The sequence below is a fragment of the Macrotis lagotis genome, chromosome 4 (genome assembly GCF_037893015.1).
Source record: "Macrotis lagotis isolate mMagLag1 chromosome 4, bilby.v1.9.chrom.fasta, whole genome shotgun sequence".
Taxonomy (NCBI): domain Eukaryota; kingdom Metazoa; phylum Chordata; class Mammalia; order Peramelemorphia; family Peramelidae; genus Macrotis; species Macrotis lagotis.
In genome coordinates, this window is record NC_133661.1 from 12,250,397 (window position 1) to 12,270,950 (window position 20,554).

Below are 20,554 nucleotides of genomic sequence, written 5' to 3' on the forward strand. Positions count from 1 at the left end.
GTGGAGACATAATGGAGAGTGAGGCCTCAGGAAAAGGTTTTGGAGTTAGGAGCCAGGATCTTTTGTGCCTTGAGGGGGTTGTGGAGGCCCGAGTGTGGGAGCAAGGAAAGGGAAGACCCCAGGTGTGGGGAGACCTATGGGGAATTTAGCCTTAACTGCAGAAGAGAAGAGAAAGGCCCTTGGAGACATGCAGCCATTTTGAATATTTGAATAGTGTCAGGAGGCAGACAAGCCTGGGCAGGTGATGCCCTGGAACGGGTTGGGTATCCAGGCATAGGCTGGTTGGTGTGCCCGCGGCCAAGCTCACCCTGCTCTAGGGCAGCACTTCGGTAATGCTCTAAGAGCCCCGAGCTCTCTGGACTTTGCTGCCTTGGTGACGCCTTGACCCTTTTGAACATCAGTTTCCTTGGCTGTAAAATGAGGCCTTAGGAAGGCTGACTTCTTGGGCAGGGATTCTGAGCTTGGGGTTCAGCAGCCCAGACTGCCGTCCTTAGAGAGATTTCAAGGCATTCCCACTCATCTCTGGCTGAAACTTGGCCTTTCCTTCAGTTATTTAAGAAGGTTCTGAAAAGGAATCTTTGGCCTTTGGCTCATCCATGGCAGGGCTCACTTCTCCTGCTCTCCCTGGGATGGAGGCAGCCAAGCCAAGTGGGGGATCTCTATGGCTGGAGATGTGGCCCCTGCGTCCCTTTGCAAGGCGGGTGCTGCAGCCCTCCTGCTTCTCTTGGTTCCAAAGCCCTTCTCTGGTGGATTAGATTGTCTCCAAGGATTCTGCCATACTGTTGATGACAGCCACCCTGGCCACCTCCTGCCTCTTGGGTCTTGGGGGTCCCCATCCTGTTCGCATCAAGGATCCCTCTAGGAAGTCTTCCCACTGCCAGGCTCTCTCCTCCTCCAATTGGGCAGCTGTCCACCCAGCCCAAGGCCATGTTACAGTTCTTTGGGTCCCCCAATTAGGTCATGTGGAGTGACTTCACCAGTGAGGGGCCTCCCCAGGCAGGAGATCAGCTGGCAGACAGCATGGTGGTCATTCCCAGAGGACCCTTGGTTAGGCTAGAGAAAATGATTTGGTAAAATTTGAAACAAACTTTGATTTTATGATTCAGATGAGTGGTCTCGTCTGAGTCACAGACTCTTAAAAGGATCTTCTGGATTCCCTTTCCAAATGAAATGACACTCTCACCTGGGCCCTCAGAGCCAGGTTCTTCACAGAGAGGGGCTGACCCCCCAACCCCCAAGCCTTCCTCCTTCCTCCATCTCCCTTACCAGGATTGATCATGCTTACAGCACCTTGGGAATGGGTCCCCTCAAAGTGATTACCAGGATGCCCTGCCTGGCACCAGGGCTGGTGGTTTTGTTTTTAAACTTTAGCAGCCATTGGGGAGGCATGCTGCAGGTGTGTCATTTTGGTGTGGTAGCCACAAAGCCCGGTGTGACCTGGCAGACTGCCACCAGACATTGAGTGCAAAACATCTGGAGAAGTTGGGGAGTAGTCAGAGAGGGGAAGTCCTGGACCCTAGATGAGATGGTAGAATTGGGGTAGAGCTGGGACTGGGCAAGTTGTGCTTGGTCCCAGGCACTGGCTGCTTTAATGTGGGAGGGGGAAGATGGGGGAGGGGGGTCTCCCTTCTTGAACATCCTCCAGCAGGCTGGAGAAGCAGCTGTTGTTAGGGTAGTGACTGGACTGCATTGTGTTCATCCATTTGGGCTTCCCCACCAAAGGGTGTCCGAGGTGGTGTGGAGGCTTGGGAGTCCTTTCTTCATGGACCTCGTTGAGAGGTATGCTGGATAGGGCCCAGTCTTTGAAATCCCTCTCTTTGCCTAATTCCATTCAGAGCCCTTCCATGTCCCTTTGTCTCAGCTGAACCTGGAGCCGGGGAGACCTGAGATCAGACCTGCCCTTGGATGCTTTCCAGCTTGGTGGCCCTGAGCTGGTCACTTTGCCATGGTCTGCCTCAGTTTCTCCATCTGTCATATGGGGCCATAATAGCACACCCTGCTCTACAGGATTGTAGTGAGGATCATACGAGAGATTTGTAGAGGACTTTGTTCAGTTGTTTAGTGGTCATCTGACTCTTCTGGCCTCATCGGGGGTTTTCTTGGCCAGAGATACTGGAGAAGTTGGTCATTTCTTTCTCCAGCTCATTTTACAGATGAGGAAACTGAGGCAAAGAAGGTGAAGGGACTTGAATGCATATATGTGGTAGAACCTAGAGCTTGACCAGGACTATGAATGACCAGGCCAAGAAATCTTCATATAATCCTCACTTTGATCATATAAAGAATGCTGGCGAATTCCGTCAACTTCTTTCAGATCATGAACGTACTAAAACAAAATGGGTGTGAATGGAAAAAAATGAAATAAAGTTTTATAATTTCAGGTAAACTAGCTCCAGAAATAGTAAAGGCCTTGGGGAAATTGCTAATTACCTTAAAGCATGGCCATAATTTAATGTTAATTTACCTCAATTCATCATTTTATCATGCAGGTTGCAACTCTTGCATGGCTTTTTCTCCTGACCTATAGTTGTTTTGGGATTCCATCCATCACATAAGAGGTTTTCTTCTGGTTCTTTTAATATTTTAGTGATCATATTTAATATGTCTTTTTGTTGATTCAAATTCTCACTTTATGACTGCATCTGCGCTTGTTCTCTCTGTCTCTCTCTGCCTCGAATCATGTACACTATGTTATGCACAGCTGGAGAGTGTCTGCAGCTGGATTTGAACTCAAGTCTTCCTTACTCCAGGCCTAGTACTCTGTCCATTGTACTGGCTGCTCTGTAAAGTGCTTAGCAAACCATAAAGACCCTGTGTAAATGTGAGCCCTTAGGTAGGTGTGAGGTGAAGTTCAGGATTGGTTTGATTGGCATTGCTCTTAACATTAGTGATTTGGATTTTATAGAATTAATAGTTTCCAACATCGTTGAGAATTGCTTATTTCTATAGTGGGGAGTAGCTGTCGCTTCCAAGTAGTTCTTTAAATTGGTGTACTTTTTGAAAATTTAAATTGTATTTTTTTTCAATGACATATATAGTTTCTTGGCAAGATTTTTGAGTACCACATTTTTCTACCACCCTCGCCTCCCTGTCTCCATGACAGTGAGTAATAGAGGTTCTATATGTACAATCATGTTGGATGCATTTCCATATTAGTCATACAGTAGAAGAATCAGGACAAAAGAAAAAACTATAAAACTAATTTTAAAAAGTGAAAATGGTATACTGTGGTCAGACTCCATAGTTCTTTTTCTGGATGTGGCTGGCACCATCCATCACAAGTCTTTTAGAATTCTTTGTTCCCTGTGTGGCCAAGCAGAGCCGTATCCTTCAGAGATGATCATCATACAATGCCGCTGTTCCTAGGTATACTCTTTTCTGGAGTTTGGGAACTTGTGATTTCTTACAGAACGCTAGCGCTCCATCACATTCATCTACCACAACTTGTTCAGCCATTCCCCAATTGATGGGCATCCCCTTGTAAATTGGTGTACTTTCTTTATGAATATCTGTTACTTTTACACAGTCATTTTACAAACAAATTGAAGGAACAGTGAATTTTTGGTAGAAAGTGAAAATTAGACTTCATTCACCACTAGACTGAAATCAGATGTAAGTGTTAACTGGAAAACTCAGAGGTGCAATGGAAAGAGCACTGACCTTGGAGTCAGGAGGACAGGTGTTCACATCCAGCTTGACACTTAACTGTGGGATCTTGGGCAGGTCACTTCTCCCTGATTGCCTCGCATCCAGGGTCATCTCCAGTTGTCCTGATTCATATCTGACCACTGGACCCAGGTGGTTCTGGAAGTAAGAGGGAGGCTGGTGACAGTATACCCCCTTCACTCAAATCCAATTCATGTGCTTGTCATGGCGTCACCTCCCCGATATCATGATCTTCTTCGAGAATGAACGACAAACATTATTGTTATAACTGTTGACCGTGTCTGTTGTTCAACTGTGATGTTTTCTCTATTTGTTTTCAGGTTAATAATCAAGATGGTACATGCTGAACCCTTTTCTCGTCCCTTGAGTCGAAATGAAGTTGTTGGTTTAATTTTCCGTTTGACGATATTTGGAGCCGTCACATATTTTACCATAAAGTGGATGGTAGATGCAATTGATCCAACCAGGAAGCAAAAAGTTGAAGCTCAGAAACAGGTAAGACTTGTGAACAGTAGACAGACCCTCTCCTTTTGTTTAAACCAAAGTCTGTACCATCTTGTGCAGATACACCTCGAAGCCAACAGGCCCTGTTTGATAAAGCTTCACCCATTTCTTTTTAGAAGTTTGTATGAGACTTTTTACATCTCTTCCTTTCCTACCCTCATTCCTCCACCAGGGGAAAGACAGGTCTGGGCATCAGATTTAACCAACACATAAACTAGATAGGACTCTCACAGACTCCCCCTCTGGCTCCCGGGGTCCAGGATACTTCCTCCTTCCTCCTTCCTCTTTTGGGGTCAGCTGTGGTCACTTTGCTGCATTCATTTGTGTTCATTGTTCTCCGGATTTTCTAGGCTTCACTCTTACCGTCCCCTGTGTCTCTGAATTCTGCAGTAATAATGTCACCTGTGTGGATCATGATTCATTTATTCCCCAATTGATTGACACCTACTTTGTTTTCAACTCATCAACATCACAAGAAGTTATGATTTTGGTGTCTGTGGGTCCTTTCTTTGTATCTATGACATCGTTTGAGCCCCTAGTGGGATCTTTAGGTTAGAGAGTATGGGCATATTCCAGATTAATTTCTAGAAGGGTTATTGGCCATTGCTTCATCAGTGGTTCACAACTGCTCTCCCAATATATGAATATGGGGTCTGGTTTTCTGTAAATCCCACACCCCCAAATGCTTCCATTTTTGTTCAGACTTTGGGTGTAAGGAAACCTTAGAGCTGTTTGGATTGACATTTCTCTTCTTTTCCATGATTATGAGGGGTTTTCAGTTCCTCCTTTGACAACTGTTACTATTTTTTCCACTTCTTCATGGGTGGATGACTCTTGGCCTCAAGTATTTGTGCTAATGTCCTGTAAGAAACAGTGATTATGCAGAATTCTGGAATTCTGGGGACCTTATCTAAGAAACGAAAAAACCAAGAAAAATAAAGAAGGTAAATAGGTAACTTTCCTAATGGGCAGTTAACTTTACTGTCTCATTTTACAAGAATATTTAGAAATAACTTAAACCTCAGTTCCCTGTTTTCTGAGACATTTATTTATATCATCTGGTCATTAGATCTTGGTCATTTATAAATGTTTCATCTGCCAGACTTGAATTGCCATAAGAGGTCTCCCTGGGAGGAGATACCCTTTGCTGGTATCTGCAAAGCTGCATCAGTGTGTTCTCAGACCAGAGGGATGAGAAGCCAGCTTCAGCCTCTGCAGCCTTAGACGTGATGTCTCTCAGAAAGCATCTGTAAGCATAGGACCCAGGGAGGCCCTGGTGCCAAGCCCTGCTGGAAGCTGGGCATATCAGGACCTGCCCTGTAAGTCTATACGAAATAAATGATAGGCCAGACTCAATCAAGAAAGATTTGGCATTGGAGGTGGCTCTTGATCTGAGCTTTGGAGAAGGCAGGGGATCAAATGGGAAGAGTCATTCTCAGTCCTTCAGGTATGGCACAGGGCAAAGACAATAGAAAACAATGGAATGAAAGTATTTTTGTCTGAAATCATTTGGTTGTCCTTCATTCTCACAGAGGACCAGGATGTCAGGAAGGAGGTGTGACTCATAGGTGACTTGGATATAAGTGAGACCCCCCCCAGCCTCTCTTTCCTCTGGAGCTAGCTCAGTCCAGTGACCCTCTGTCTGAAATTATCCTCTTGCGTGGCTTGGCTCTACCCCTGCTTGGGGCTGTGACACGAGCCTCAGGATGGCCTGGGCACCATGCACTCCTGATATCATCCAGGTTGGCATCACCCAGCCAGGACAGGAACTGAAGTTGGGTCCTTGGCTCCTGGGATAGCCCTCTGGAGAGGCCCCCGTAGGACAGGTGCATGGAAGCACAAAGAGCCCCACAAAGTGCCAAATACCCATTGGTAGTTTGGATGGCAGCTGCCACAGGAACAGAGTAGGGAATGTCCTCATCTTCCTGGGACTGAGCTGCTGTGGGGGGGGGGGTAGGAGAACACATGTAGCCCATTTATAGCATGAGGAAAAGACCCTATAGGAACAGAGAGAGGGGGGGAGCAAGAAACTGCCAAAATGGCAGGTAGGTGAGACCTCTTCATCAGAATTAGGATGACGACTGCAGTTCCCTTTGAGGAGTTGTTGCCCTGCAGAACCCACACCTCTGAAGACTTTCCTCAGCAGACTGGGTGGATGAGAACAATTTGTTCCAGTGGCCACGAAGGTGACTGGAGCAGGTCAAAACCAGAGCCAAGGCCGCCCACTACATCCCCAGCCTTCACCAGTCATCCTGACTTTGGTCCTGATTCGAGAAGAGAGAGCAGAGCTATGACCTGCCAAGACGTCCCCTTTGATGATGGGAGGGGTCCTGAGAGTCAGAGCTGAGGAGGAGGGCTTTCAGTGCAAGTGGAGGGTTGGGGGGGGCGGACCAGACAATGAGTCCACGTGACCGCATCACAGAATGCAGGGAGGGGAGGGAGAGATGGAGACCTAGCGGAGACAGGGAGCAGCTGGAAACTCCTGGGCAGGGGTGATGGGGCAAAGCCAGAGCTTTGGGGAAGGTGTTGGGCAGCTGAGTCAGGGCTGGAGAAGAGGGGGCCGAGAGACCAAGGAGAAGGTTGTTTCTGGTGAAGTAGGTCAGTTCTTTCCTCAAGCGAGTTTATCAAACTTTGGGTCTTGTTCCCTTTTGCGAATTGTTCCCAGGTGGCAGGCAAGCCCGGGGAGGGAAGTTAAGGGGAAGGAATCAGGACACATAGAAACCTCGTCAGCCATGGGCTTTCATTAGCTTGTCTCTGGGCAAGCAGTCCTTTTAAACCTCTCTGGGTTGACACCCCCCCACCCCAGGGTCAGCTTCCCAAGGCTCAGGCCACCCCATTGCTGCCTGTGCAGTGTGGCCCCTAGGAGAAGCCTTATCAGATCTGTGTGAACCGAGGGGCTGCTCTAGTCCTGTGGGGAGGCCTGACCACCAAGGTTTCTGCTCCTTGATTTGCTCCTGGTACCCTCCCTTTCATCCTTGGGTACCTGAATCTACTTTAAGTGTCCCAGGTCTGGGAGGCAAAAGACTGAGGAAGGCCAGAGGCACACTGCCCTTCCTATTAGACATTCCTGCCCTGGGGGCTCTCCAGGAGAGAGGGAGGGAAAGGAAGGGCCTGAGGAACACCCCCCTCCCCCCAATGCCCTGGCTCTTCATGCCTTTCTATATCACCCACCCGCTAGCCTCATTTCAGACTTGCTTCTATGTCAGTACTTTCTTTTATTTTCTAGGCAGAAAAACTAATGAAGCAAATCGGTGTGAAAAATGTCAAGCTTTCAGAGTATGAAATGAGCATCGCTGCCCACCTGGTGGACCCTCTGAACATGCATGTAAGAGCCTCTCCCTTCATTCCAACGGCTCCCTGAGTTTGGGTTCAATGGCAATAGCTGAGCCATAATGGGCCATGAGAAACTTAGGAAAGATGACTCTTATTGTTTGAGTTGGAATGTCCACAGGTCCCTGTAGTAACTTAGAAACAGAAGACCAAAGGCAGAGGGGCCTGTAGTTTACAGGCAGCCAAGTCTCTGGATTTACTGAGGGGAGATCCTTAGATTTCCCCGTGGAGCTCTTCTGGTCCAGAGAGGAGAGGGAGGTATCCTCTGACAGAGCCTGCACCCAAAGCAGGATGGGAGCCAGTCGGGGGCTCCCTTCACTTCCCTCTTTCCTCTCCTGGTGATTTTAGCCTTTCAAGAGGAACGTTCAAATCTCTGAGAGTTTCATGGAATGGAATACCTATCTTAGACATATTTGAGCTCTAAATATAGGTAGTTTACATTTGTAAATTTGACCATCATAGAATTCCTTAAATACTGTCACAAACCTCCCCTATTCAGCGTACTATGTAGCTATGTTTAGCTCTTCCCCCTCCCCCTAAAAAAAAAATCCTGAAACATCCCCAGTTTGTTTGTTTAGAGTTAATTATAAGTCCTGGAGGCTTTTCTTGTAAGAGGTAGGACTTTCTGCCTCAGTCCATGTGCAGCTTCTGCCCCTTACTTGGTGGTCTCATGAGTTGCTCTAGTCTAGCTCCCTGGCTGTGGGCTGGAACTCAGGTCTTTCTAACTGCATGTGGGTTCTGCCAGAGTTTATTCTCTACTGACAGATCCTTGGAGACCCATGGTGGTCTGTGAGCCAGGAGGAGGTGGGAACCCAGGTCCATATCCCTACTTTACTCCCAGAAAGGCAGGCTGCTTCCGAGTCCTCTTCTGGCATCTTGGACCCCGCAACCTCAGCTGGCACCTGCCTTCCAGTGTTGAGCTCCAGGAATGAGAGAAAATGCAATTCTGTGTTGCCCCCTGTATCTGATTGGGGTCGAACTGGTGGAAAGGGACAGAGGATACTGGGGATCATGGAGCTTTTGGTCCACCTTGTCTGGTGATTTCCAGAGGCTTTTGTCCTAGAGGAACTGGACCAGCCCCAGAGCCCTCTCATTTTACCACTCTAAACAAGATTAGGAAAGAGAAGAGGTGACAAAGGAGGCTTGTGGGGGTCCCTTGACCATTCTGTGGGTCCGGGTCAGTGATGAGTGTTGGTAGAGAGACTGCCGTCCTGAGAACGGTGACTCAAGGCTGACAGCTGGTAGGCGTGGGGAAGGAAGCAGGTTGGGAGCTGTGGAGATGGTGAGCCCTAGAGAGAGGGAGAGACGAGTGACTTGACTTGACTTCTTGGAGTGGCGTCATCCATTCCTGCACCAGCCGAATGCGTGTGGTCAAGCTGCTGAGTCTCACAGCCAAGATAGAGGCCCCTAAACCTGTCGTAGCTGGCGAGCGCTCCCTCTATTATCAGAGAAAGAGGAGTTGCAGGATGACCTCCTGGACCTCCAGCAGGGAGATGGGGCAGGACAAGGAAGAGACCCTAAATGAAGGCAGTGTCTGGCCCTGGGCAGACTTGAGCAGGAGACTGAAACCAGAAAGTTGAGACCAGTGGTGGTGATAGGAGGCATCTCCAGGGCGCTTTAAGGTTTGTTATACTGTCTGATCCTATGGCATTCCGGTGCTATTCTTAGCCCCATTTTACAGATGAGGAACCTGAGGCCCAAGGCCCAGAGGCACTCAGGTTTGGGAGTGACCTAGCTCTGAGTAGAGTTTTAAAATGAAGCTCCTGATGACTTCCAGAAACCTAACAATGGACTATGTGGCTTCTTTCCTTGAGCTGCCTAATCTCTGCGGAGCCTCTCTCCAAATCCAGGACCTTCTGTAAAAGGAAGGAATCAGATGGGGGTCATCATCGGTTGAGGCCTGGGGGAACTGTTAGGAAGCAAACTAAGCCTCCGACCAGAGCCACTTTCCAGGTTCTCTTATGAATCCATCCAAATTTCAGAAGAGGCCTAGGAGGCATAGCAGGAGTAGAGTTTGACATTGATCCCTAATGTCCTCACCATGAGGGGTGCTGAGCAGAGTCCAGGCAGAAGAGCAGCTCCACTCCTGTTGGTAGACAACCTTGCATTGATTCCGTCTGGCCCTGGATGAGTCCAGAGCTGAACAAGTGCCCCTTGGTCCAGTGGAGAGGGCCAGCCTTGGAGGCCAAAGGCTGAGGTTGAAATCCTGCCTCCAATACTTAGTGATTTCACTTCTCTGAAACTCAGTTTACTTGTCTGTAAAATTGAGGGTGATGGGAGATCAAAATAAGCTCAGTTGTGGAAAGCACTTTACAAATTTTAGAGTTTATATAGATTTAAATTATTTTGTTTTTGTTTTTGTTTTTGCAAGGCAATGGGGTTAAGTAGCTTGCCCAAGGTCACACAGCTGGGTAATTATTAAGTGTCTGAGACGATTTGAACTCAGATCTTCCTGATTCCAGGGCTGTTGCTCTATCCACTGAGCTACCTTAGTTGCCACTAGATTAAATTATTTACAAAATTCATAATTTACAAAGTTCATAATTAGAAGAGTTTGGTCTAACCATCCATACAGGGCAAGCCAAGTGGATGAAGAAAGCCTTTGTCTGAACTGTGCCATGTTTGGATGGACTCTCACATTGCTGAGCCTTTAGTGCACCCATCTAGTGCCAACCCTGGATAAACAATGAGCTGGGCCCCAAGCTCCTCAGGATCAAACAGGAGAAAAAGAGCTTGGCGTGCCTCTTGGACCCTGCACCGCTTTGAATGATCCCAAGCTTCTCCCTGAGTGCTGTGCTTCTTCCTTGGTGCTGGGTGGATTGCTGCAAGTCATGGATCGTGACCGAAGACTCAGGCTAGAGGTCCCCAAGATAGCAGGACTCTACAGTCATGTGGAAGGAAGGAGGCAGCAAGTTAATGGCCAAGACTGGGCAGGAGAGGTGGTGTTGGGAGACAGTCATTAGAGAAAGGGATGAACAGTCTCGCAGGGGGGGGTACTGCCGACCTCAGATTCTACTGCTCCGGCCCTTCCAGGCTTTGACCCAGGCCAGGCCAGCCTCCAAGATTTGACGAGTCATCATGAAGTGATGGGACCAGCAAGACAGACCCCACAGGCAGGATTCTGACAGCCTTGGTTTGTCCATGTTTGAACACCTCAGATCTCAGGCCTTCATTCTTCGGTGATGGACTTCATGGACTTCTGTAGAAAGTTAAAAAAATTTTAGGGGTCAAGGGCAGTGTACCCCTAGAAGCAGGGGCCCCCCAGGACCTTTCTGGCAACCATCATCTGGCCTCCATGGCCCATTTCCATTGACCTTGCTGCTAATGAAGAGGAACGGCTTCTCCATGCTCCAACACAGCCAGTTCTTTTCCCTCCTCTGGGACATCCCTCTCGGCACGAACTCTGCCACGTCCCAGCCCCTCTGCTGGAGGAGTTTCCACTCTTGAGTCACCTTCATCTGGAGGTTCTCTAGTTGTGCAATGAGGACAGAGCCTGGGGGCTGGATCGGCCCCTTCCAAGCCCTGTCCAGGAGTCCTTACATCTGTCCTCTCAGGGCTGCCCCGGATCCCTGTCCATTCATTCAGCTTTTAGAGGAGCCACTGTGTACTGTCAGTCAGCCTGTGCAGATTCATTAATTACCTGCTGTCCAACAAATGTTGTGCTGAGAGGACACAAGAAGAGGCCTAAGGAGCCCCCTGCCCTCAGGAGCACATCACCTAAGGGAGGAGACAAGACCACAATATCTACAAGCTAGCCGACCTTGGTCTTGAGGGAAGCTGGGAGGATGTGCCTGGAGCTTAGAGAGGGAGGGTTCTGTCCATGGAGCAGCCCAGAGACTGACGTCACTGCCTGGGGTCAGAGAATGTCTGGGAGAGGAGACTGAGAAGCCTGAAAGCAGGGAGCTGGGCGGATTGAAGGAGGGGGAGCAGAAGAGGCATAAGATGCAGAGAAGGGTATTGCAAAGGGCAGGGGCACAGCAGGACTTGGGGGGGGGTCGATGGCAGTGGGAATAAGGAGGAGGCAGGGGGGTTCAAGAATGGAGTGGGCCCTGGATGCAGAGTCTAGAATTCCTGGCAGAGGTGGAGGGTGGGATCAGGTCATCTGTCACTGATGGGCAGGAAAGACTCAGCTTCCCTCTGGAGTCTGGTTCTTAGAAAGGAGACATCAAAACAGGAGATCAGGAGGGACATCTGACCCCTTTTCCCCTTCCCTCATGGGTCAGCAAGAATTGAAAGGGGAACTATTTCTACCTTGCTTATTTAATTTGTTCATACAGATGTAAGGTGGAATGAGAGGCCTAGGGATCCAGTGAAGGACCTGGGTTCGGATCCTGCCGCAGTTGCCTCGACCCTTTAGAATGATTACCATGCCTCTGTCAGATGAGAGGACTGGGTTAGCCTTGGAGATCCCATCCAGCTCCAGACCATTAGTCTTAGGCCTTTTAAGATTTTATTTTCTTCCATTTGACCAATGTCAGGAGAGTTCTGATTTCCTGATTCTGTGCATCCCACACAGATCTGATCAGGTGGTCGTTCAGATGGTCAGCAGGATGGGTCCAAGTGTAGATCTCTGGAGCAGGACAGCAGAGACCTCCTTCCCTTCCCATGTGGTGAACTGAGCTCAGCTCTTCCCCAGGTCCAAATCCAACCATGCTGCTCATTTGTATTTTCCACAAGATTTGCTTGGTCAAAGCCAAGGCCAACTGTTTTTAGACCTTCCCTGACTTGCCCTCATCAGTCGGAGGGATGAGGTAATGTTGGGGTGCCCCGGGCTTCCTCTTCTAGATTGTCTGACCCTCTCAGACAACCCACAGATGGTCTTAGCTCTCTGTCCTCAAGCTCTCTCTGAATCTGTATCATCAGGGAAGTCATTATCTGGATTTTGAACACTTCTCTTTTGTCCAAGCAAGATGTAGCAATACATTTATTGTAGAAAAGAAAAGATTCATGACTCAGGGACTTGAGACTTTCATTCCTAATCCAGAACATTATGGCCAGAGCTTTTGGTAAGCTTTCTCTTTGGATGGGCCAAGCTCTGGTTTGAATCAGGGGCAGCCCCTTATTACCAGAATAGTGACTAGAATGCCTTTGGAATAGGGCCGCCCCCAGCCTGCACCTTCCCTGTGGGCCTGGCTTCCTTTCCTCACAGCCCACTATCTTTATCCACAGGTCAGCTGAATGGATTGTGGGGCCCATTGCTTCATCGAATTATTGATCTAGTGGTTAAATGAGCCGCTCTAAAACTGGATTGCCTTAGAAGCCTGGGCTTCAGACCTTGGCTGTTCCTGCTCAGAAGCTCTTGGGCAAGTCTCTCCCCCAGGGCCTCAGTTCACTATAAAATGAAGGGGATCAGATGGATTAGGCCTTCTAGCTCTAAACCTGTCCTGGACTTAAAATTCCTTAGGATTCTCTTGTTTTTTGCCTAGTTCTGTGTTAGCAGTGTTCCACTTGGAACTCACGTTTATTATTAAGGAAGTTTGGGCTTGTCCCTCTCTGGCTTATCATCTGTCACTTGTCCTGATCCCTTTGGGACTGATGTTTTCTTGCCTCAGGTTACTTGGAGTGACATCGCTGGTCTGGATGATGTCATTACAGACCTCAAAGACACTGTCATCCTGCCTATCAAGAAGAAGCATTTGTTTGAAAATTCTAGGCTTCTCCAGCCTCCAAAAGGTAAGGTGCAGGGGTGTCATTCAACAGCAGTGAATATCAAATTCCAAAGGATCACCACATTCTTTTATGCACTGTTAGGTTAATTTTTTAAATGAATGTTATGTTTTACTGTATTTATTGCCCAAGTATTTAAATAAATACTTCCCCCCCCAGATAATTAATTAGGCAAATCATAAGTCCAATTTGTGTATTTCAAGTAAATTAAAATTTGCGAAACAGCGATGGTAGAAATTGCAGAGATGCAAGCCAAATTACATATTTCAATGTACCTAATATTGGGATACTCAGTAGCTAACAGTTATTTTTCTCATCCCAGGTTTTTAATTATATGGGTTTTGATCTACTTTGGAGATTATTCTTTATACAGGCTGTAGCAAAATGCAAATGACCTAGAAACTAGATAGTGCAGATAGGCAAACAACCTTATGATTTGGGACCAAGTTAATTAATTTGCCCATAAACAGCACCCAGATTCTTGTTTCTCTATTTTTTTTATTAAATTCATAGACATGAGTTTATTTGTATATCCGTAACCTTGGAAATGTTGCTTTAAGCCTCATAACTCAGGAGTTAAGAGGGTGTGATGATTTATTCTTCAAGGGGGACAGTGCATTTTTTTTAGGTTTGTTTTTTTTTGCAAGGCAAATGGGATTAAGTGGCTTGCCCAAGGCCACACAGCTAGGTCATTATTAAGTGTCTGAGACCGGATTTGAACTCAGGGACTCCTGACTCAGGGCTGGTGCTTTATCCACTGTGCCACCTAGCCACCCCCGGACAGTGCATTTTAAAATTTATTTTAAAAAAGAGTCTTTCCATATACAAAATAGAACAGAAAAAAAAAGTAGCTCTAATGCATCCATTCATCTGCTTGGCTTGAGCTCTCCCACCCAGTGGGGCAGCGATGATACCATAGATACCTCCAGTTTTGAAATGCATCATTGGCCTTCTTCTGTATTCTTAGAAACATTGTGTTAAGTTGTTTCTGAGCTTGTCGGGGTTCTCTTACAAAGAACAGAAAATAAGAAGTGACCTGGCTTTAGGATTATAGGCCAACCCCAGGAAGAGATGTTCCCTAAGGGCTACATTGGCACCGTGGGTGAAGAAATGGAAGGTTCAGTTCCCCTTGCTTGCCAGAAAGGCTCAGTCTGGAAAACAGACTTTCTTTGTTATTGTCACATTACTCACTCAGTTGTTCTGTGCCCCAGCACCCCCACTTTCTCTCTGGGCCCCACTCTCACTTGGGGCTCCAAGAAGCTGTAGCATGAGAAGTAGCCCCACCCCAGTAAAACCATCTTGGCAGATGGCTAAAATAAGTTGGAGGTACCCATCAGTAAGTTAGGGAGTGTGTAGTGAATAGAACACCAGCCCTGGAGTTCAAATCTGGCCTCAGACACTTAATAATTATTAACTGTGTGACCTTAGGAAGTCACTGAAGCCCACTGCCTTACAAAATAAAGAAAAGTAAGTTAGGGAGAGTACGTGAAGACTTCTCCAACAGAATGGGTGGATGACAACAGTTTGCTCCAACAGTCATGAAGGTGGCCAGAGCAGGCCCTAGGGAGTGCTGAGAGCTCAAATCAGACATCCACTGTGTCCTGGGCCATCGCCAGTCACCCTGTCTTTGGTCTTCCAAGGGTCTCGATGACTCAGAAAGTGAGTAAGGCTGGTGAATTTATGCAACTTGCCTCACTTAAATCTCATTCACACCCAAGCCAAGACATTGTGGTGTGTTGGTCCACTTGGAAAACAAAGGACAAACAACAACACCCCCCACACACACACACACACACACACACTTTCTGGGAATGTGCCGTGGCTGCTCTGGGTCTGCTCCACAAAGATGTGTTATGAATGGATAATCTTAGTACCTCAGAAATAATTTCAAACCCCTGGACCAAAAAACTTAATTCCAAATGCTTGTTAAACCATTAATTGAGCAAAGTGATCAGGTACAATTATCCAGTGTTAATTTATCGCCATTGAATACTGCATCCATACTTAAGCACAATATTTATGCTGTGGTGACAGACTCCAGATCAGTACTTTTCCTCCCTCTAGCTTATGTAGCCAGAGTTCCATTTCGGAGGTCAGATTGAGTTTTCCATATGACTTTCCTGCTTAAAATCTGTTACAGATGGGTTGAGACCTCATCCTGTCTATTAATTAAACAGACACTTGAAGCCAGCCCTTCCCTGAGGGAAATGTCATTTCTAAACAATTTACAATCATCTTTTTGGTTTTGTTCACAAAAGGTTTGCAAAAATGGTTCTAGCAAACTGGACCATCAAGGTCAGTGAAGTTAGCACATGTAGACACTAAGAGAGGGCCTGGGTGCATTTCTTTGAGCAAGTAGAAATAAATAGCCTTTTTTAAAAAAAAAACTTCTTGGGAAAGCAATTTCTGAGGCAAAGACATTTATTTATTAAGCAATAATTGTGTTGTGTGATAATCCCAGGTCAAGAACTGGGGATCTAAAAGGTAAAGGATCATCCCTGCCCTGGAGGAGCATCCAGTCTAAAAGGGGGGTGGGGGAGGGGACAACGTGAAAACAACTTTGTAGAAACAATCAGGATACATTGGAGATGATCTAAAGGGGAGGCTTAGCTTTAAGGTCACTTAGGAAAGACCAGGGAGGTCAGTAGTCAACCAAGACTGGGGAGGAGCACGGAGGATAGTCAGGAGGCCCATGTCCCTAGATCACAGTGTACATGGGGGGATTAGAGTCTACAGAGTGGTGGGCTGAAAATGGCCCACTTGCGTGGGCAGGGGCAGTGGGGCACCAGACAGGGCAGCCATGAGTGAGCTGTCACCCATTCCAAACGACAAATGTAGCAGGAGTGGAACCAAGGGGATCATCAGAGAAATGTACAGTTGGGGAAAAGATCAAGAGAAATGCCATTAGCTCACTCCCCATCTGATGGTCATGTGACAGTGTTCTTGAGGAGGCCATCAGGAGAGAACACCAGGCTTTCACAGTCTGAGTCTCTTTACCACACAAATGAAGAATGATTGAAAAAACAAAGATCCTGGGGTGCACCTTGTGAGTAGACTTCACAAAGACATTCAGTTTTTTAGTACAGATTTCCAATGTGAAATCCCTCCTTAATTAAGCAGTGTCTCCGCGTCTATCTTGACAGTATTCCTTGAAAGCCACCATGGAGGATGAGCATTAATATCAAGCCGGGCATAGAACAGCAGGAAGCATGGCAGTGGAGAAGGCCTGGGCTCAAGACCTCCATCCATGAATTTTCTGCCCTGGACAGACTCTGTAAATGGAGAGTGAGCTTCACTCACAGTTAGACAGGAGGAGGAGAGAGGACGGTTCTTTTGACCTCCAGCTTCTCCCTGAGAAACAGCCATCTTTTTAACAGTTTTTTTTAACAGCTTTTTATCCTTCATTCTCCAAGAAGACTATGACATCTGAGAGGTGATGCCTTGACATCTGAGAGGTGATGCCTTGACATGCAGGGAAATTAGATTTAAGTGAGGGAGAGCTGGCCAAAGTCACCAGCCTCATTTTATCCTCTGGAGCTATTCAGTGATTAAAGGTAGGCAAGAAATGAGGCATATCATGACCTCTTTCACCTAGTCAAAAAAAAAAGCCTCTTGAAAAAGACCCTTCTCTCTGCAACATGCAGAGAAGTCTCCTGGAACACAGACATGATTGATTTTACTCTTTATATGCTCTAGGTCATCAGAATACCTTGGTGACCTGTGAGAGCAGTGGTCCTTACCCTCTGTCTTTCATTTTTAAAAAACAGATCAAGCACCTCTTTTCCCTTCTCATCAGGGATTAAAAATGTTCAGTATATCAGCCGGAATGACTGATATAGCAATGGGCATTGCTCATTGAGAGAATGTATACTAATTGCCACATAGCCCACTGATTGGGTATTGACTGTACAGACTAACTCTTTAATCCAATGATTCAGAACAATTATTACATATTCTTGATGATGATGATGATGATGATGATGATGATGATGTTTGTACTTTGTTATTGAAGTGGATCAAGACATCGGGCAAGTGAGGCCATGACAAGCAAGTGAATTGGATGGGGGGGGGGGGGGGGCCTGTGCTCAGTCACTAGCCTTACTTTCTCCTCCAGAGCCATCTAGGTCCAGTGGCCAGATATGGATCAGGACAACTGGAGATGGCCCTGGATTTGAGGCAATCAGGGTTAAGTGACTTGCCCAAGGTTACAAAGACCTTGTAACTGAGTGACTGAGGCTGGATTCAAACTTACATCTTCCTCACTGCAAGGTTAGTGCTGTATCCACTGCACCACCTAACTGTCCACATCTCCTTGGATAGATGTTTTATGAATGGACATATCTAGAGATTTTGTATGTTTGTTTACACATAGACAAACACACCAATTAAGTCTACTTGAAAACTTAAAATTAGGAATTTTATCTTAATTTCACACAGTGAAAAATATACAGTAACATATCACCAACATGATGCAAGTGAGTTAAAACAGAATTGGAGGGGTGGCTAGGTGGTGTAGTGGATAAAGCACCGGCCCTGGAGTCAGGAGTACCTGGGTTCAAATCCGGTCTCAGACGCTTAATAATTACCTATCTGTGTGGCCTTGGGCAAGCCACTTAACCCCTTTGCTTTGCAAAAACCTGAAAAAAAAAACCAGAATTGGACTGTTGTTCATCCTCAAGATGTTGGGTATCATCACATAGAAGGAGCTCTGGGTCAGTCTCTCTCAGGAGAAACAAACCTTAATTCTCTGTGTGTTCCTTTTTCAGGTGTTCTTCTCTATGGGCCTCCAGGCTGTGGTAAGACCCTGATTGCCAAGGCTACTGCCAAAGAGGCAGGGTGCCGATTTATTAACCTTCAACCTTCTACCCTAACGGATAAGTGGTACGGAGAGTCCCAGAAGCTGGCTGCTGCTGTATTCTCCCTTGCGATCAAGCTCCAGCCTTCTATCATCTTTATCGATGAAATAGGTACAATGATCTTCTCTGTGTTACCAAAAAAAGCAGCTTTAAATGGATTGAACATTTATACTTGCCAGATAAGGCAAAATGATTCTGGAATAAAATAGGTGTTTTAATATTGTGAAGTGTCTGCCTACTTTAAGATTCAATAGGATTTTAAATTATGTTTCATCTCTTTTTATGTCATTAATATTTTTAGCATCTAGAAAGATTTTCTAGGTATAACTTGGATAATTTTTTAAAAATCTATGTTAACATGAGGATAGAACTTTTTAAATTATGCTTTTTCCATACCTCTGTCTTCTGTTCTTTTGTTTGGTTTTTTGCAAGGCAGTGGGGTTAAGTGACTTGCCCAGGGTCACATAGCTAGGTAATTAAGTGTCTAAGGCCACATTTGAACTCAGGTCCTCTTGACTCCAGGGCTGGTACTCTATCCACTGTGCCACCTAGGTGCCTGTCTTCTGCTCTTAAGAATTATCTTCTGGTAATCAGTAATCAAGGATCAATAATCAAATAACCAAGAATTAAAAGTGTTCTGGGTCAGTGAATTTACCAGATACCTCAAATTTCTCTATAAACATCATAAACTATGATTACTATGAAAATAACCTTTTTAAATTTTTTTTTAAATTTTGTACACCCTGCCTTGACCAGAGTGGATTGGATGGAATCTCCCTTTGTCTGGAATCAGGGTTGTAGTTCTGACCAGCAGTTATCATTCAGGACTCCAAGGTGGTGATGCCCATGCAGCAATGACTGAGGAGCCCAGGACTTCTCAGTCCTGCCCTTTGTGCTGTCACATACTCTGAGGCAGTTGCATTTCCTTCTGGATTCTCCTTTGTTGTCACTTTGAGGTAGCTGAGTTTCTCGAGGCTTTCTGGGCATTCTCTAAGTCAGATTACTGAAGTTATGAAATAAAATTTTTGATTTAAAACTCCTTCTGTTCAGTACAGTCTTTGGAGCCTAGAAGACATTGGACTCCTTATTGATTCTGGTGTGGAATTCCACGCCCCATTGGTACCTGACCATGACTGTCCCCTCAAAGAGTTGAGCTAAACTCTGAAATATTCAGCAGGGTAGGTAAGGAAAGGACCCCACTGGTCAGAAAGGAAAAGCTCAGAAAACCAAGAAATTTTAGTCCTATGCTCTTGTTCTCTTCCAAATTGGTTAAGGAGCAATAGAAGTCAAGGTTGGCCTTAAAGACCAGTAATTCTGTATTTGCTGGACTTGATCTTGGAGTAAATCAGTGCCTTCACCTCAGGGCCTGGGCAGTTTGAAGTTGACATTAGTGGAAGAACTTCCACAGTGATGGCCCCCTGACACCAACTGGAGCACCTTCCTCATCTTCCCCTCCTCTACCAAAGGAGCATGAAGGAGAGGGGTTCCCTAACATTTCACTAAATGAGCATATTTCTATCTTGGAATTTCTTGAAATTACTTTTATGGAAATTTATTCTATCAATCTGGGAAATTTGCATTTTTGTAAATATTCTTCCATTTCTCTTTGAGTGTCAGATTTATTGGTGCATAACTGGACAAATAGCTTTGAATTATTACTTTAATTTCTTTTCTAGTAGTAGTGAATTCACCCTTTTCATCTTTGATATTGGTAATTTGTTTTTTCTTTTTTTTAAAAAAAATCAAATTAACTAAAAGTTTATCTTTCCATGGCCCTTTATTCCATGTAATTTTTATTGCTTCATGAACTGAAAATGATGCATTTGATATTTCTGCCTTTCTGCATTTGATTATGAAGGTTTTATGCCCTGGTACATGATCAACTTTTATGTAGGTGCCATGTACCACAGAGAAGAAGGTATGTTCCTTTCTATCTCCATTCAGGTTTTTTTGTTTGGGGTTTTTTTTTTTTTTGGAGATCTATCATATCTAACTTTTCTAAAATTCTATTCACCTTCTTAACTTCTTTCTTTATTTTGTGTTTAGATTTATCTAATTCTGAGAGAAGGAAGTTGAGGTCCCCCACTAGTCTAGTTTTGCTGTCTTTGTCTTCCTGAAACTCATTTAGCCTCTCCTCTAAGAATTTGGATGCTGGACCATGTGGTGTATATTTGTTTACTAAGGATGTATCTTCCTTCCTGATCCCTCTGAATGAGAACAGATTCTGCTTCAGCCTTTTTACCTTTACTCTGTATATCCCTTTGCTTCAAATATGTTTCTTGTAAACAACATTGTGGGATTGGGGTTTTTCATCCACTCTGCTTTCTGCTTCTCATTTAATGGGAGAGTTCATTCTATTCACATTCACAGTGATGATTTCTACCTCTGTAGTTCCCTCCACCCTGTTTTTCTCCTATATGTACTTTTCTCTCTCCTTTCACCCTGTCCCTTCTCACTAGTGTTTTGCTTCTGACTGCCACTTCCTGGGGTTTGCCTTCCCTTCTATCAGCCTCCCCCTTCCCTTTTCTTTC

The 20,554-nt window shown here is 45.8% G+C and overlaps 1 protein-coding gene across 3 annotated transcripts in view; it reads left to right on the plus strand.

Annotated features, from left to right (window-relative positions):
• The window catches only part of ATAD1 (ATPase family AAA domain containing 1), a 74,690-nt gene that overhangs the window by 39,100 nt on the left and 15,036 nt on the right, over nucleotides 1-20,554 (plus strand). For all 3 annotated transcript variants that reach the window (XM_074232254.1, XM_074232252.1, XM_074232255.1), the window contains 4 exons: nucleotides 3,987-4,161; nucleotides 7,397-7,495; nucleotides 13,053-13,173; nucleotides 17,934-18,134. In XM_074232254.1, coding sequence (XP_074088355.1) covers nucleotides 4,000-4,161; nucleotides 7,397-7,495; nucleotides 13,053-13,173; nucleotides 17,934-18,134 — 583 coding nt within the window. In that variant the 5' untranslated portion in view covers nucleotides 3,987-3,999. The remainder of the gene's footprint in view (nucleotides 1-3,986; nucleotides 4,162-7,396; nucleotides 7,496-13,052; nucleotides 13,174-17,933; nucleotides 18,135-20,554) is intronic.